A 15,630-nucleotide genomic window follows, 5' to 3' on the forward strand; every position below is an offset into this window, starting at 1 on the left:
TTGAATTGTTTTGTGACAAACTTATTTTTCATCTATTTTCTTGCAGTTCATATAATGATATATTTTTTTATCTAGAAAGTAATGACAGTCATGATAAGAATTAACTTCATGTATAGAAACATAAATCTGAGGTTAATAAAATGTCTATGATGTGTGCGTGCGTGTGTGCGTGTGTGCGTGCGTGTGTGTGTTTGTGTGTGCAGTAAACACAAAGCTGAGTCAACAAAATGTCTGTCTATGCCTGTCGCTGTGTTGGACAATAGTGTATGTATATGTATGCCAGTGTGCATTTATCTGTCTGTCTGTCTGTCTGCCTGTCTGTCTGCCTGTCTGTCTACCTACCTGCCTGCCTGCCTGCCTGCCTGCCTGACTGACTGCCTGCCTGCCTGCCTGCCTGCCTGCCTGTCTGTCTGTCTGTCTGTCTGTCTGTCTGTCTGTCTGTCTGTCTGTCTGTCTGTCTGTCTGTCTGTCTGTCTGTCTGTCTGTCTGTCTGTCAGTCAGTCTGCCTGCCTGCCTGTCTGTCTGTCTGTCTGTCTGTCTGTCTGTTTGTCTGTCTGTCTGTCTGTCTGTCTGTCTGCCTGTCTTTAGGACTAATTAAATTTCATAATAGTAATAATACATGTACATGTATCTCAACTAAGACTTGATGATGTACACATCTTTAATGATTGCTTTCTGTTGTATCAATCCCAGGTCAGATTTTCACTTGGTGCTGGTGACAGACAAAGTTTACAGCCTCCTCTCAGTGCATCTATTCCCGTCTCAAGAAATACAGTAGCGGTACTCTTCCAACAGTTGGGTAAGTTAAATGAAAATTACTGATAGCTGATTATAATAATTGTGTCTGAGGTTTACCACAGTTGCTTCAGTGAGTACATGTATTGATACTGATAGAGCAATGTCATGTTAACTTTCCTGTTTTGTTTTATGTTCACAGGTATTCATAACGTGTTATGTTTAGTGTGTGCAGCACTAACAGACAACAAGATACTCTTTCATTCAAGTAGTTATTCCAGGCTAACAGACGCCAGTACTGCATTGTTGACTCTCTTATTTCCATTGAAGTATAGGTAAGTTATAAACATTTCATAAATTTGATGGAAAATTTATCTGAAATGACTAGTAATGTTCATCAGCCTCTTAGATCAAATGACGTACACAGATTATAACAAACTACCAAATTGAAACATCTATAATCAGCTGATCATACCGCCACCTAGTGGTCACCTGTAACTTTGATACATGCAGAATTGTCATTCAAATGAGGAATATCGACCACAACAAATCAGATGCTCAATGCCAAAATACTTTGAACTGCTTGCGTGTTATAACCTATGTAAGTGATTATCTGAAATACCTGATCAAATCTGAATGAGGGGTGTAACTGTAAGGGCTGGCCTTCTGAGTGAACAGCATTTTTTATTGGACAAACACAGTATTACTTATATACCAACCTGCTCCTGGTAGCATTCTGTATATATATACAAAGTCTGGTGTCACACTGTTGTTCATTTTTGCTTGACATTCAAATAAATTACCAGTGTCGTAAAACTAAAATGACACTACTGTCTTTTCGATTTCAACAGTTATGTATATATACCTGTACTGCCCAGTGCTTTGATGGAGGTACTGAGTACACCAACACCATTCATTATGGGTGTGCATTCTTCCAATAAAAGTGAGATACAAGAACTGGTGAGTTACCATTGCATTCTTGACTTTTTAAGTTAAAGCTGAACTATAGCTGTGGTCTTGCTGCTAGACAACCTTGGTTTGTTCTGCTGACCGTGAAAGTGACTGACCATTGAGCTCAATTACACCTTTCAGAAGAAAGCCTGAGGTCTAGCAGCTACAGGACTATATTAGCTGCAACTGGAATGATGTTTGAAACTATTTTGTCACAAGATAATGGCTTACTCATACTATCATACATCTTAAACAGTATTGAATCATCTGTGGGTAAACATATTTATGTAGCTGCTTACACATAATATGGTACAATATATCGAATCAAATTTATTCTGGGTCCACACCCTAAAATCAGCACCCCGATGAATCATGATTTTACCCTATTACTATACTTCTATAGATAAAATTGATCTTGAATTAACATATACAATGTCTAATTGTTGGTATTGTAACAATATATTGTTAGTTGTCTATTGAAACAATATCATATAATACTTCAGTAGCAGCTAAAGCAGTGTTAACTATTGTACCATATGTATTTCGATTCTAAACTCAATTCAGTATGGCTATAGTTGTTGACCTTTGACCTAAAATGCAATGTGGTATTCTATATTGTATAACTTACTTGACTTGAGTAAATAAGTTAAAATGTTGGAATATAGTCAGTTGTTGTTGTTGTTGTTGTTGTTGTTGTTGTTGTTGTTGTTGTTGTTGTTGTTGTTGTTGACCTTGCTTCTGTGCCACGTTTGGCAGTCTACAACAACATATACCGGTACCTGTTAATGTCACAATCATGATTCAAATCTTGCCCAAGGACTATAGCCATTCATAAACAAATGGCAATGGTAGGGCTTGTATGCAACCTGCAGATTCTAAATCAGTCACTCTAACCATTTAACCATCATGACTCCACAACCAGCAATGTAAAGATTATAAGCCAGTCACTCTAACCATTCAACCATCATGACTCCACAACCAGCAATGTACAGATTACAAGTCAGTCACTCTAACCATTCAACCATCATGACTCCACAAACAGCAATGTATAGATTACAAGCCAGTCACTCTAACCATTCAACCATCATGACTCCACAACCAGCAATGTACAGATTACAAGCCAGTCACTCTAACCATTCAACCATCATGACTCCACAACCAGCAATGTACACATTACAAGCCAGTCACTCTAACTATTATGACTTTACTAGTATTATCAAAATATGATATTTTGTTTTACTTTATTTACCAACAGCTGGATGTAATTGTAGCTGACTTAGATGGAGGGTACCTATCCATACCAGACCACCAGAATCTACCAATGCTGCCAGACCACATCTATAACAGAGTTCAAGTAGAACTCCGACTGGTAAGTGTGATATCACATCTATAACAGAGTTCAAGTAGAACTCCGACTGGTAAGTGTGATATCACATCTATAACAGAGTTCAAGTAGAACTCCGACTGGTAAGTGTGATATCACATCTATAACAGAGTTCAAGTAGAACTCTGACTGGTAAGTGTGATATCACATCTATAACAGAGTTCAAGTAGAACTCCGACTGGTAAGTGTGATATCACATCTATAACAGAGTTCAAGTAGAACTCCGACTGGTAAGTGTGATATCACATCTATAACAGAGTTCATGTAGAACTCTGACTGGTAAGTGTGATATTACATCTATAACAGAGTTCAAGTAGAAATTAGACTGGTAAGTGTGATATCACATCTATAACAGAGTTCAAGTAGAACTCCGACTGGTAAGTGTGATATCACATCTATAACAGAGTTCAAGTAGAACTCCGACTGGTAAGTGTGATATCACATCTATAACAGAGTTCATGTAGAACTCCGACTGGTAAGTGTGATATCACATCTATAACAGAGTTCAAGTAGAACTCTGACTGGTAAGTGTGATATCACATCTATAACAGAGTTCAAGTAGAACTCCGACTGGTAAGTGTGATATCACATCTATAACAGAGTTCATGTAGAACTCCGACTGGTAAGTGTGATATCACATCTATAACAGAGTTCATGTAGAACTCCGACTGGTAAGTGTGATATCACATCTATAACAGAGTTCAAGTAGAACTCTGACTGGTAAGTGTGATATCACATCTATAACAGAGTTCAAGTAGAACTCCGACTGGTAAGTGTGATATCACATCTATAACAGAGTTCATGTAGAACTCCGACTGGTAAGTGTGATATCACATCTATAACAGAGTTCATGTAGAACTCCGACTGGTAAGTGTGATATCACATCTATAACAGAGTTCAAGTAGAACTCCGACTGGTAAGTGTGATATCACATCTATAACAGAGTTCATGTAGAACTCCGACTGGTAAGTGTGATATCACATCTATAACAGAGTTCATGTAGAACTCCGACTGGTAAGTGTGATATCACATCTATAACAGAGTTCAAGTAGAACTCCGACTGGTAAGTGTGATATCACATCTATAACAGAGTTCAAGTAGAACTCTGACTGGTAAGTGTGATATCACATCTATAACAGAGTTCAAGTAGAACTCTGACTGGTAAGTGTGATATCACATCTATAACAGAGTTCAAGTAGAACTCCGACTGGTAAGTGTGATATCACATCTATAACAGAGTTCAAGTAGAACTCTGACTGGTAAGTGTGATATCACATCTATAACAGAGTTCGAGTAGAACTCCGACTGGTAAGTGTGATATCACATCTATAACAGAATTCATGTAGAACTCCGACTGGTAAGTGTGATATCACATCTATAACAGAGTTCAAGTAGAAATCAGTCTTGTAAGTGTGGTGTCTAATGTCACATCTGTGAAGCAAAGACGCAGTGATTGTAAAACTGAACATTTGTGGGCAGTGTACCCTTCTCAGCACCTTCTGATTGGTCTTAGAGGCTTGAAAGCTGCCAGTTGTAACTTTATGCCAGTGCAGCACTAGTGTAACTGTGTGTTTGAACAGGGTATAAGTGTAATATATAACATTATGAATATTAAATTATCTCACCAGGTGTTGAACCCAGAGCTACAAAATGTAGATTAAGGGTAATATATCATGAATATTAAATGTATCTCACCAGGTGTTGAATCCTGAGCTACAAAATGTAGATTAAGGGGAATATAACATTATGAATATTAAATGTATCTCACCAGGTGTTGAACCCAGAGCTGCAAAATGTAGATTAAGGGTAATATATATCATTATGAATATTAAATGTATCTCACCAGGTGTTGAATCCTGAGCTACAAAATGTAGATTAAGGGGAATATAACATTATGAATATTAAATGTATCTCACCAGGTGTTGAACCCAGAGCTGCAAAATGTAGATTAAGGGTAATATATATCATTATGAATATTAAATGTATCTCACCAGGTGTTGAACCCTGAGCTGCAAAATGTAGATTAATGGTAATATATAACATTATGAATATTAAATGTATCTCACCAGGTGTTGAACCCCAGAGCTGCAAAATGTAGATTAAGGGTAATATAACATTATGAATATTAAATGTATCTCACCAGGTGTTGAACCCAGAGCTACAAAATGCAGACTATGCATTCCCTCCACCAACGCCGTCACCATCACTACAACCCATGCTGGATAAAGAAGTACGGGCGATCTTTGTGAGGTTATTTGCCGAATTATTCATGGGGTACAGATCCTGTCTTACACTTATCAGGATACACCCAGAGCCTGTCATAGCCTTTAACAAGGTAAGTCGAAACACTTATCAGGATACACCCAGAGCCTGTCATAGCCTTCAACAAGGTAAGTCGAAACACTTATCAGGATACACCCAGAGCCTGTCATAGCCTTTAACAAGGTAAGTCGAAACACTTATCAGGATACACCCAGAGCCTGTCATAGCCTTTAACAAGGTAAGTCAAAACACTTATCAGGATACACCCAGAGCCTGTCATAGCCTTTAACAAGTTTCGTGAAAAAATAAATAGCAAACAGCACTCCTAGTAGCCAAACCATGAAATCTTTTATCTCTCTCAGGTAACCAGAATATGGCGTATTACACCTAGCAAGTTGCATAACAAATGTAAATTGATAAGTGGAAGACTTTCAGATCCTGAAAAGTTCATGTTTAGTGACACATAACATTATTGAATTGTATATTTCAGGGATTATTTCTATTTGAAAGAGGACTGAGTGGTGATGACTTTCTACAAAAAGTACTAGGTGGAATGTCATTTGGTACATTTGTACAGGAGAGAGGTCCACCGTTTAGAGTTTGTGATATCTTTGATGAGGTAAGGACTGCCTACAGTCTCTCATGGTATGTGTCTCTGAGTTGATAAGTTTATAAGACCAGTTTATGTACAGTATACTCACTTTTGCAAAATATACATCTCTGATATTGACCTCATGGGGGCGCTATACTGTTCAAAATGTTTGATGAACAAGCAATGCAAGCACCCGCATAGGTTGGTGTAAATGAATATTACTCAAATATGGAAAATTATAAAAGCTCAGTCAAGTGAAATCTTGAGCAAGAAAATATTTAAAGCTATCAGTTTCTTGATTGAGTGGTGATGACTTTCTGCAAAAAGTAAACGGTGATCCTTTCTCCTGTACAAATTTTTAAAATGAATTGTTGAAACATTGTAGGTATCAGCCAACATACAAGAAACACTGCTACAAGAAGGCAGAAAACATGAACGAATACTGAAGAATGTCCAAGAGATAGCCAGACATCTCTTTATTAATGTAAGTATGATACTTCTAAGTTATTGTCTGTTAATCCCTCCTGATTCCTGGGACACAAAAATGGGTCAGTGCAAGGTCATATCTGCAATACAGTTTGTATATCACTGAGAAGATACAAACTTTTTGCATTGACTGCATGACAAGGCCACCACCTACTTCTTCTGGTCCTGGCTGGTACACTGGTACACAACATTGAGCTTCATCCCAGATAAGACCCATCTCCTTTAATGCAGTCATTACTGTCCGCTGTCATATCATCTTTGGTTTTCCATGTTTGCGTTTCCCAGGTGATTAGTATGGTATCATACAGTGCTTTCCCTTCCCCACACTGCATTCAAATACCTTACTATTATCAGTCCCTCGAAATTGGGTGGGTGGGGGTGGGGGGGGAGGGGTGGATGGATTGTGAAGACTTGTTACTCCTGACATGTATCCCTAAATGCAACTCTTCACAATTCTTTGACTTTCGTAGGAGCATACAATCTGTACTGCCACTAGACACACAAGATTAAATCCACTACATAGCAACCTCTGTCCTATCAAGTCCCCATTTATATAACTGACTAAAAGTGAGCACAGTGGTGTTACTGCTTACATAGCAACTCCTATCCTACCAGGTGCCCATTTATACAGCTCAGTTGACTTAGACACAAATGGTTCAAATCCTGTTCAAGTGACTTTGGTCTTTTGGACAAGATTTCGACTGCACCTCGAACAAAAATAACAGGGTTACCAAAAGTGTCCTATTATTTACAGTAAATGGCCTCTGACTTGCCCTATAACTATCAGTTAATAATTTTCTTACTTTTTTCTCCCCTCTACAGGAGAATCCTAACCCACAACCGTATGCTCAGAAGATACCTAGGCCGTGTGATGGGGCCTTTACAAGGATTCATATTCCTACATTCCCTAGGATTGATGCAATTAGGGTTCAAGAACTAGTCACAGATGGCATCAAAAAAAGTGTAAGTTTGGATTCTGATGGCAATAATTGCAGATTTGTATTAGTTCCATTTTTTGTTGTTGAAAGGGGTAAATATGATATTGGTAGAGATCCCTCATAAAATGTCTACTCAGGTAGATTTTGCCTACTGACCACAGTTAACAAAAAAAACTGGAACGCCGGTAAAATGACTTAGAGAACTTTATTCATCCCACTACTAGGGCAAATGCAAACGAAAGTTCACTCAGATAAAAACAAGTACAAAAATAAAACTATGGTACAGTGGTAAAAATAAATCCACAATACATACTTCAAGAATGACTGTGGTTTCTGTTAAGAACAGAGATTAGTGAATGTGACAAAGGATTATTTAAAAACATTTGTTTTAGCTGCCATAATGCTTTATCTACCACTCCTAGAAATACCTCAGTTGTTGAATTCTGTATAGACTGAATTGGAAGGATCATTTAGAGCACTATGAACCTTTGATGTAATACATCTGTTGTAGATAGACATTCTCATTTGTGAGAATTGTACGTTCTCAATGTAAAGATGTTGACTTTTCTCTCTCTTGCTAATTATTTTGCAGGCAATGAAGGCACAACTTCAAACTGTGCGCCAACCCAAACTACAGTTTGTACCCTATGGACCTCCAGCTGGTAATATTACAGCACAGATGAACATGGTTAATAACAGTGCCAGAAGATTAGAAGTACTCCGTACATGTGTAACAAACATATTTGAAAATAAGATACTAGATTCAAGAAAGGTAAAGATATTATTATCATTTGAATTCTTAATAATGAAATGCACTACACTATGTCTGAGCGCATTGTACAACAAACTAACAACTAAAAATGAAAAAAATAATACTTTTAACAGTCTGAATGACTTTGAAATGACAATTAAAGTCAGAAGGAACATATGACCATTTCATGTATTAAAGTCCCCAAATATTTCTAACACAATTTGATGTTTCTAGTGCGTAATTTTTATAAAATTTGACCAGTTTGATTTCATATCTGCATGCAAAGTGAATTTGACAGTCATAGCATCCCTGTATGGTCACAAACATGCCGACATCCTCGTTGGGAAATTTTGTAGGATTTTAATTATGATCATTCAACTTCAAGTCAAGTGACATAAAAACTGTATATTTTTACTTGTTTTTTTCAGACATTCCCTGCTGTGTTGAGATCACTGAAAAGTCGAGTGGTTCGGAATGCATTGACAAAAGAACTGGCATTACATGCACTGCAGAATAGAGCTATGCTGGAAAGTCAACAGTTTGATTTGATTGTGAGGCTAATGAACTGTGCACTACAGGTAACACTAAGATTTGATTTGATTTGATTTGATTTGATTTGATTGTGAAGGTTATGAACTGTGCACTACAGGTAACACTTAGATTTGATTTGATTTGATTTGATTTGATTGTGAGGGTAACTTATGAACTGTGCACTACAGGTAACACTTAGATTTGATTTGATTTGATTTGATTTGATTGTGAAGGTTATGAACTGTGCACTACAGGTAACACTTAGATTTGATTTGATTTGATTTGATTTGATTGTGAGGGCAACTTATGAACTGTGCACTACAGGTAACACTAAGATTTGATTTGATTTGATTTGATTTGATTGTGAGGGCAACTTATGAACTGTGCACTACAGGTAACACTTAGATTTGATTTGATTGTGAGGGCAACTTATGAACTGTGCACTACAGGTAACACTTAGATTTGATTTGATTTGATTTGATTTGATTTGATTTGATTTGATTTGATTTGATTTGATTTGATTTGATTGTGAGGGTTATGAACTGTGCACTACAGGTAACACTAAGATTTGATTTGATTTGATTTGATTTGATTGTGAGGGCAACTTATGAACTGTGCACTACAGGTAACACTTAGATTTGATTTGATTTGATTGTGAGGCTTATGAACTGTGCACTACAGGTAACACTTATAGATTTGGTTTGATATCATTGTACGGGTGTGAACTATGCCCTGCTGGTAACACTTATAGATTTGATTAGACTAAAGTTAAAGATTTGATTTGATATGACCTACTAGATTATCTATGAGACTTGTATTTTGACAAATTTGATTTGACATTGATTTGTTTTGTCATGTATTTTTGACATTCAATTTGACGCAGATTTTATAAGATTTCATTTCATGTGTTGATTTGCTTGGGTAAGGTAAACCTCTTTGCTAAATATATAGATAAAAAGTCATTGTTTGATAGTTGTTATGTGTTGTTTCTGTTGTAGGAGGATGCCTGTAGTGAGGAGCATGCTGTGTCTACTGCCTTGTTACCCCTTACAGCCGTCTTTTGTAGAGTAAGTTCTCTATTAATAGTATACACCTGAGTAAAACTCTACTGCCTTGTTACCCCTTACAGCCGTCTTTTGTAGAGTAAGTTGTCTATTAATAGTATACAGATGAGTAAAACTCTACTGCCTTGTTACCCCTTACAGCCATCTTTTGTAGAGTAAGTTCTCTATTAATAGTATACAGATGAGTAAAACTCTACTGCCTTGTTACCCCTTACAGCCATCTTTTGTAGAGTAAGTTCTCTATTGATAGTATACACCTGAGTAAAACTCTACTGCCTTGTTACCCCTTACAGCCGTCTTTTGTAGAGTAAGTTCTCTATTGATAGTATACAGATGAGTAAAACTCTACTGCCTTGTTACCCCTTACAGCCGTCTTTTGTAGAGTAAGTTCTCTATTAATAGTATACAGATGAGTAAAACTCTACTGCCTTGTTACCCCTTACAGCAGTCTTTTGTAGAGTAAGTTCTCTATTAATAGTATACAGATGAGTAAAACTCTACTGCCTTGTTACCCCTTACAGCCGTCTTTTGTAGAGTAAGTTGTCTATTGATAGTATACAGATGAGTAAAACTCTACTGCCTTGTTACCCCTTACAGCAGTCTTTTGTAGAGTAAGTTCTCTATTAATAGTATACACCTGAGTAAAACTCTACTGCCTTGTTACCCCTTACAGCCGTCTTTTGTAGAGTAAGTTGTCTATTAATAGTATACAGATGAGTAAAACTCTACTGCCTTGTTACCCCTTACAGCCGTCTTTTGTAGAGTAAGTTCTCTATTGATAGTATACAGATGAGTAAAACTCTACTGCCTTGTTACCCCTTACAGCCGTCTTTTGTAGAGTAAGTTCTCTATTGATAGTATACACCTGAGTAAAACTCTACTGCCTTGTTACCCCTTACAGCCGTCTTTTGTAGAGTAAGTTCTCTATTAATAGTATACAGATGAGTAAAACTCTACTGTCTTGTTACCCCTTACAGCCGTCTTTTGTAGAGTAAGTTCTCTATTAATAGTATACACCTGAGTAAAACTCTACTGTCTTGTTACCCCTTACAGCCGTCTTTTGTAGAGTAAGTTCTCTATTGATAGTATACACCTGAGTAAAACTCTACTGTCTTGTTACCCCTTACAGCCGTCTTTTGTAGAGTAAGTTCTCTATTAATAGTATACACCTGAGTAAAACTCTACTGCCTTGTTACCCCTTACAGCAGTCTTTTGTAGAGTAAGTTCTCTATTAATAGTATACAGATGAGTAAAACTCTACTGCCTTGTTACCCCTTACAGCTGTCTTTTGTAGAGTAAGTTCTCTATTAATAGTATACACCTGAGTAAAACTCTACTGCCTTGTTACCCCTTACAGCCGTCTTTTGTAGAGTAAGTTCTCTATTAATAGTATACAGATGAGTAAAACTCTACTGTCTTGTTACCCCTTACAGCAGTCTTTTGTAGAGTAAGTTCTCTATTGATAGTATACACCTGAGTAAAACTCTACTGCCTTGTTACCCCTTACAGCCGTCTTTTGTAGAGTAAGTTCTCTATTAATAGTATACAGATGAGTAAAACTCTACTGTCTTGTTACCCCTTACAGCAGTCTTTTGTAGAGTAAGTTCTCTATTAATAGTATACACCTGAGTAAAACTCTACTGCCTTGTTACCCCTTACAGCAGTCTTTTGTAGAGTAAGTTCTCTATTGATAGTATACACCTGAGTAAAACTCTACTGTCTTGTTACCCCTTACAGCAGTCTTTTGTAGAGTAAGTTCTCTATTGATAGTATACACCTGAGTAAAACTCTACTGTCTTGTTACCCCTTACATCCGTCTTTTGTAGAGTAAGTTCTCTATTAATAGTATACACCTGAGTAAAACTCTACTGCCTTGTTACCCCTTACAGCCGTCTTTTGTAGAGTAAGTTCTCTATTAATAGTATACAGATGAGTAAAACTCTACTGCCTTGTTACCCCTTACAGCCGTCTTTTGTAGAGTAAGTTTTCTATTGATAGTATACACCTGAGTAAAACTCTACTGTCTTGTTACCCCTTACAGCCGTCTTTTGTAGAGTAAGTTGTCTATTAATAGTATACACCTGAGTAAAACTCTACTGTCTTGTTACCCCTTACAGCCGTCTTTTGTAGAGTAAGTTCTCTATTAATAGTATACAGATGAGTGAAACTCTACTGTCTTGTTACCCCTTACAGCCGTCTTTTGTAGAGTAAGTTCTCTATTAATAGTATACAGATGAGTAAAACTCTACTGTCTTGTTACCCCTTACAGCAGTCTTTTGTAGAGTAAGTTCTCTATTAATAGTATACAGATGAGTAAAACTCTACTGCCTTGTTACCCCTTACAGCCGTCTTTTGTAGAGTAAGTTCTCTATTAATAGTATACAGATGAGTAAAACTCTACTGCCTTGTTACCCCTTACAGCCGTCTTTTGTAGAGTAAGTTCTCTATTAATAGTATACAGATGAGTAAAACTCTACTGCCTTGTTACCCCTTACAGCCGTCTTTTGTAGAGTAAGTTCTCTATTGATAGTATACAGATGAGTAAAACTCTACTGCCTTGTTACCCCTTACAGCCATCTTTTGTAGAGTAAGTTCTCTATTGATAGTATACACCTGAGTAAAACTCTACTGCCTTGTTACCCCTTACAGCCGTCTTTTGTAGAGTAAGTTCTCTATTAATAGTATACAGATGAGTAAAACTCTACTGCCTTGTTACCCCTTACAGCCGTCTTTTGTAGAGTAAGTTCTCTATTGATAGTATACAGATGAGTAAAACTCTACTGCCTTGTTACCCCTTACAGCCATCTTTTGTAGAGTAAGTTCTCTATTGATAGTATACACCTGAGTAAAACTCTACTGCCTTGTTACCCCTTACAGCCGTCTTTTGTAGAGTAAGTTCTCTATTAATAGTATACAGATGAGTAAAACTCTACTGCCTTGTTACCCCTTACAGCCGTCTTTTGTAGAGTAAGTTCTCTATTAATAGTATACAGATGAGTAAAACTCTACTGCCTTGTTACCCCTTACAGCCGTCTTTTGTAGAGTAAGTTCTCTATTAATAGTATACACCTGAGTAAAACTCTACTGCCTTGTTACCCCTTACAGCCGTCTTTTGTAGAGTAAGTTCTCTATTGATAGTATACACCTGAGTAAAACTCTACTGTCTTGTTACCCCTTACAGCCGTCTTTTGTAGAGTAAGTTGTCTTTTGATAGTATACAGATGAGTAAAACTCTACTGTCTTGTTACCCCTTACAGCCGTCTTTTGTAGAGTAAGTTCTCTATTAATAGTATACACCTGAGTAAAACTCTACTGCCTTGTTACCCCTTACAGCCGTCTTTTGTAGAGTAAGTTGTCTTTTGATAGTATACAGATGAGTAAAACTCTACTGCCTTGTTACCCCTTACAGCCGTCTTTTGTAGAGTAAGTTGTCTTTTGATAGTATACAGATGAGTAAAACTCTACTGCCTTGTTACCCCTTACAGCCGTCTTTTGTAGAGTAAGTTCTCTATTAATAGTATACACCTGAGTAAAACTCTACTGCCTTGTTACCCCTTACAGCCGTCTTTTGTAGAGTAAGTTGTCTTTTGATAGTATACAGATGAGTAAAACTCTACTGCCTTGTTACCCCTTACAGCCGTCTTTTGTAGAGTAAGTTCTCTATTGATAGTATACAGATGAGTAAAACTCTACTGCCTTGTTACCCCTTACAGCAGTCTTTTGTAGAGTAAGTTCTCTATTGATAGTATACACCTGAGTAAAACTCTACTGCCTTGTTACCCCTTACAGCCGTCTTTTGTAGAGTAAGTTGTCTATTAATAGTATACACCTGAGTAAAACTCTACTGCCTTGTTACCCCTTACAGCCATCTTTTGTAGAGTAAGTTCTCTATTAATAGTATACAGATGAGTAAAACTCTACTGCCTTGTTACCCCTTACAGCAGTCTTTTGTAGAGTAAGTTCTCTATTAATAGTATACAGATGAGTAAAACTCTACTGCCTTGTTACCCCTTACAGCCGTCTTTTGTAGAGTAAGTTCTCTATTAATAGTATACAGATGAGTAAAACTCTACTGCCTTGTTACCCCTTACAGCCGTCTTTTGTAGAGTAAGTTCTCTATTAATAGTATACACCTGAGTAAAACTCTACTGCCTTGTTACCCCTTACAGCCGTCTTTTGTAGAGTAAGTTCTCTATTAATAGTATACAGATGAGTAAAACTCTACTGCCTTGTTACCCCTTACAGCAGTCTTTTGTAGAGTAAGTTCTCTATTGATAGTATACAGCTGAGTAAAACTCTACTGCCTTGTTACCCCTTACAGCAGTCTTTTGTAGAGTAAGTTCTCTATTAATAGTATACACCTGAGTAAAACTCTACTGCCTTGTTACCCCTTACAGCCGTCTTTTGTAGAGTAAGTTCTCTATTGATAGTATACACCTGAGTAAAACTCTACTGCCTTGTTACCCCTTACAGCCGTCTTTTGTAGAGTAAGTTCTCTATTGATAGTACACACCTGAGTAAAACTCTACTGCCTTGTTACCCCTTACAGCCGTCTTTTGTAGAGTAAGTTCTCTATTGATAGTATACACCTGAGTAAAACTCTACTGTCTTGTTACCCCTTACAGCCGTCTTTTGTAGAGTAAGTTCTCTATTAATAGTATACACCTGAGTAAAACTCTACTGCCTTGTTACCCCTTACAGCCGTCTTTTGTAGAGTAAGTTCTCTATTGATAGTATACAGATGAGTAAAACTCTACTGCCTTGTTACCCCTTACAGCCGTCTTTTGTAGAGTAAGTTCTCTATTAATAGTATACACCTGAGTAAAACTCTACTGCCTTGTTACCCCTTACAGCAGTCTTTTGTAGAGTAAGTTCTCTATTGATAGTATACAGATGAGTAAAACTCTACTGTCTTGTTACCCCTTACAGCCGTCTTTTGTAGAGTAAGTTCTCTATTGATAGTATACACCTGAGTAAAACTCTACTGCCTTGTTACCCCTTACAGCCGTCTTTTGTAGAGTAAGTTCTCTATTGATAGTATACACCTGAGTAAAACTCTACTGCCTTGTTACCCCTTACAGCCGTCTTTTGTAGAGTAAGTTCTCTATTGATAGTATACACCTGAGTAAAACTCTACTGTCTTGTTACCCCTTACAGCCGTCTTTTGTAGAGTAAGTTCTCTATTGATAGTATACACCTGAGTAAAACTCTACTGCCTTGTTACCCCTTACAGCCGTCTTTTGTAGAGTAAGTTCTCTATTAATAGTATACACCTGAGTAAAACTCTACTGCCTTGTTACCCCTTACAGCCGTCTTTTGTAGAGTAAGTTCTCTATTAATAGTATACACCTGAGTAAAACTCTACTGCCTTGTTACCCCTTACAGCAGTCTTTTGTAGAGTAAGTTCTCTATTGATAGTATACAGATGAGTAAAACTCTACTGTCTTGTTACCCCTTACAGCCGTCTTTTGTAGAGTAAGTTCTCTATTGATAGTATACAGATGAGTAAAACTCTACTGCCTTGTTACCCCTTACAGCCGTCTTTTGTAGAGTAAGTTCTCTATTAATAGTATACAGATGAGTAAAACTCTACTGCCTTGTTACCCCTTACAGCCGTCTTTTGTAGATTAAGTTCTCTATTGATAGTATACAGATGAGTAAAACTCTACTGCCTTGTTACCCCTTACAGCCGTCTTTTGTAGAGTAAGTTCTCTATTAATAGTATACACCTGAGTAAAACTCTACTGCCTTGTTACCCCTTACAGCCGTCTTTTGTAGAGTAAGTTCTCTATTGATAGTATACAGATGAGTAAAACTCTACTGTCTTGTTACCCCTTACAGCCGTCTTTTGTAGAGTAAGTTCTCTATTAATAGTATACAGATGAGTAAAACTCTACTGCCTTGTTACCCCTTACAGCCGTCTTTTGTAGAGTAAG

At 37.2% G+C, this 15,630-nt stretch overlaps 1 protein-coding gene across 3 annotated transcripts in view; it reads left to right on the plus strand.

The window, feature by feature from the left end:
* The window catches only part of LOC144448717 (myotubularin-related protein 13-like), a 101,968-nt gene that overhangs the window by 47,244 nt on the left and 39,094 nt on the right, over positions 1-15,630 (plus strand). For all 3 annotated transcript variants that reach the window (XM_078139014.1, XM_078139018.1, XM_078139015.1), the window contains exons 5-15: positions 694-799; positions 938-1,070; positions 1,587-1,695; positions 2,942-3,055; positions 5,214-5,405; positions 5,823-5,951; positions 6,310-6,408; positions 7,233-7,373; positions 7,941-8,120; positions 8,528-8,677; positions 9,629-9,697. In XM_078139014.1, the coding sequence (XP_077995140.1) occupies positions 694-799; positions 938-1,070; positions 1,587-1,695; positions 2,942-3,055; positions 5,214-5,405; positions 5,823-5,951; positions 6,310-6,408; positions 7,233-7,373; positions 7,941-8,120; positions 8,528-8,677; positions 9,629-9,697 (1,422 nt within the window). The remainder of the gene's footprint in view (positions 1-693; positions 800-937; positions 1,071-1,586; positions 1,696-2,941; positions 3,056-5,213; positions 5,406-5,822; positions 5,952-6,309; positions 6,409-7,232; positions 7,374-7,940; positions 8,121-8,527; positions 8,678-9,628; positions 9,698-15,630) is intronic.

Source organism: Glandiceps talaboti, chromosome 17 (assembly GCF_964340395.1).
Source record: "Glandiceps talaboti chromosome 17, keGlaTala1.1, whole genome shotgun sequence".
NCBI lineage: Eukaryota > Metazoa > Hemichordata > Enteropneusta > Spengelidae > Glandiceps > Glandiceps talaboti.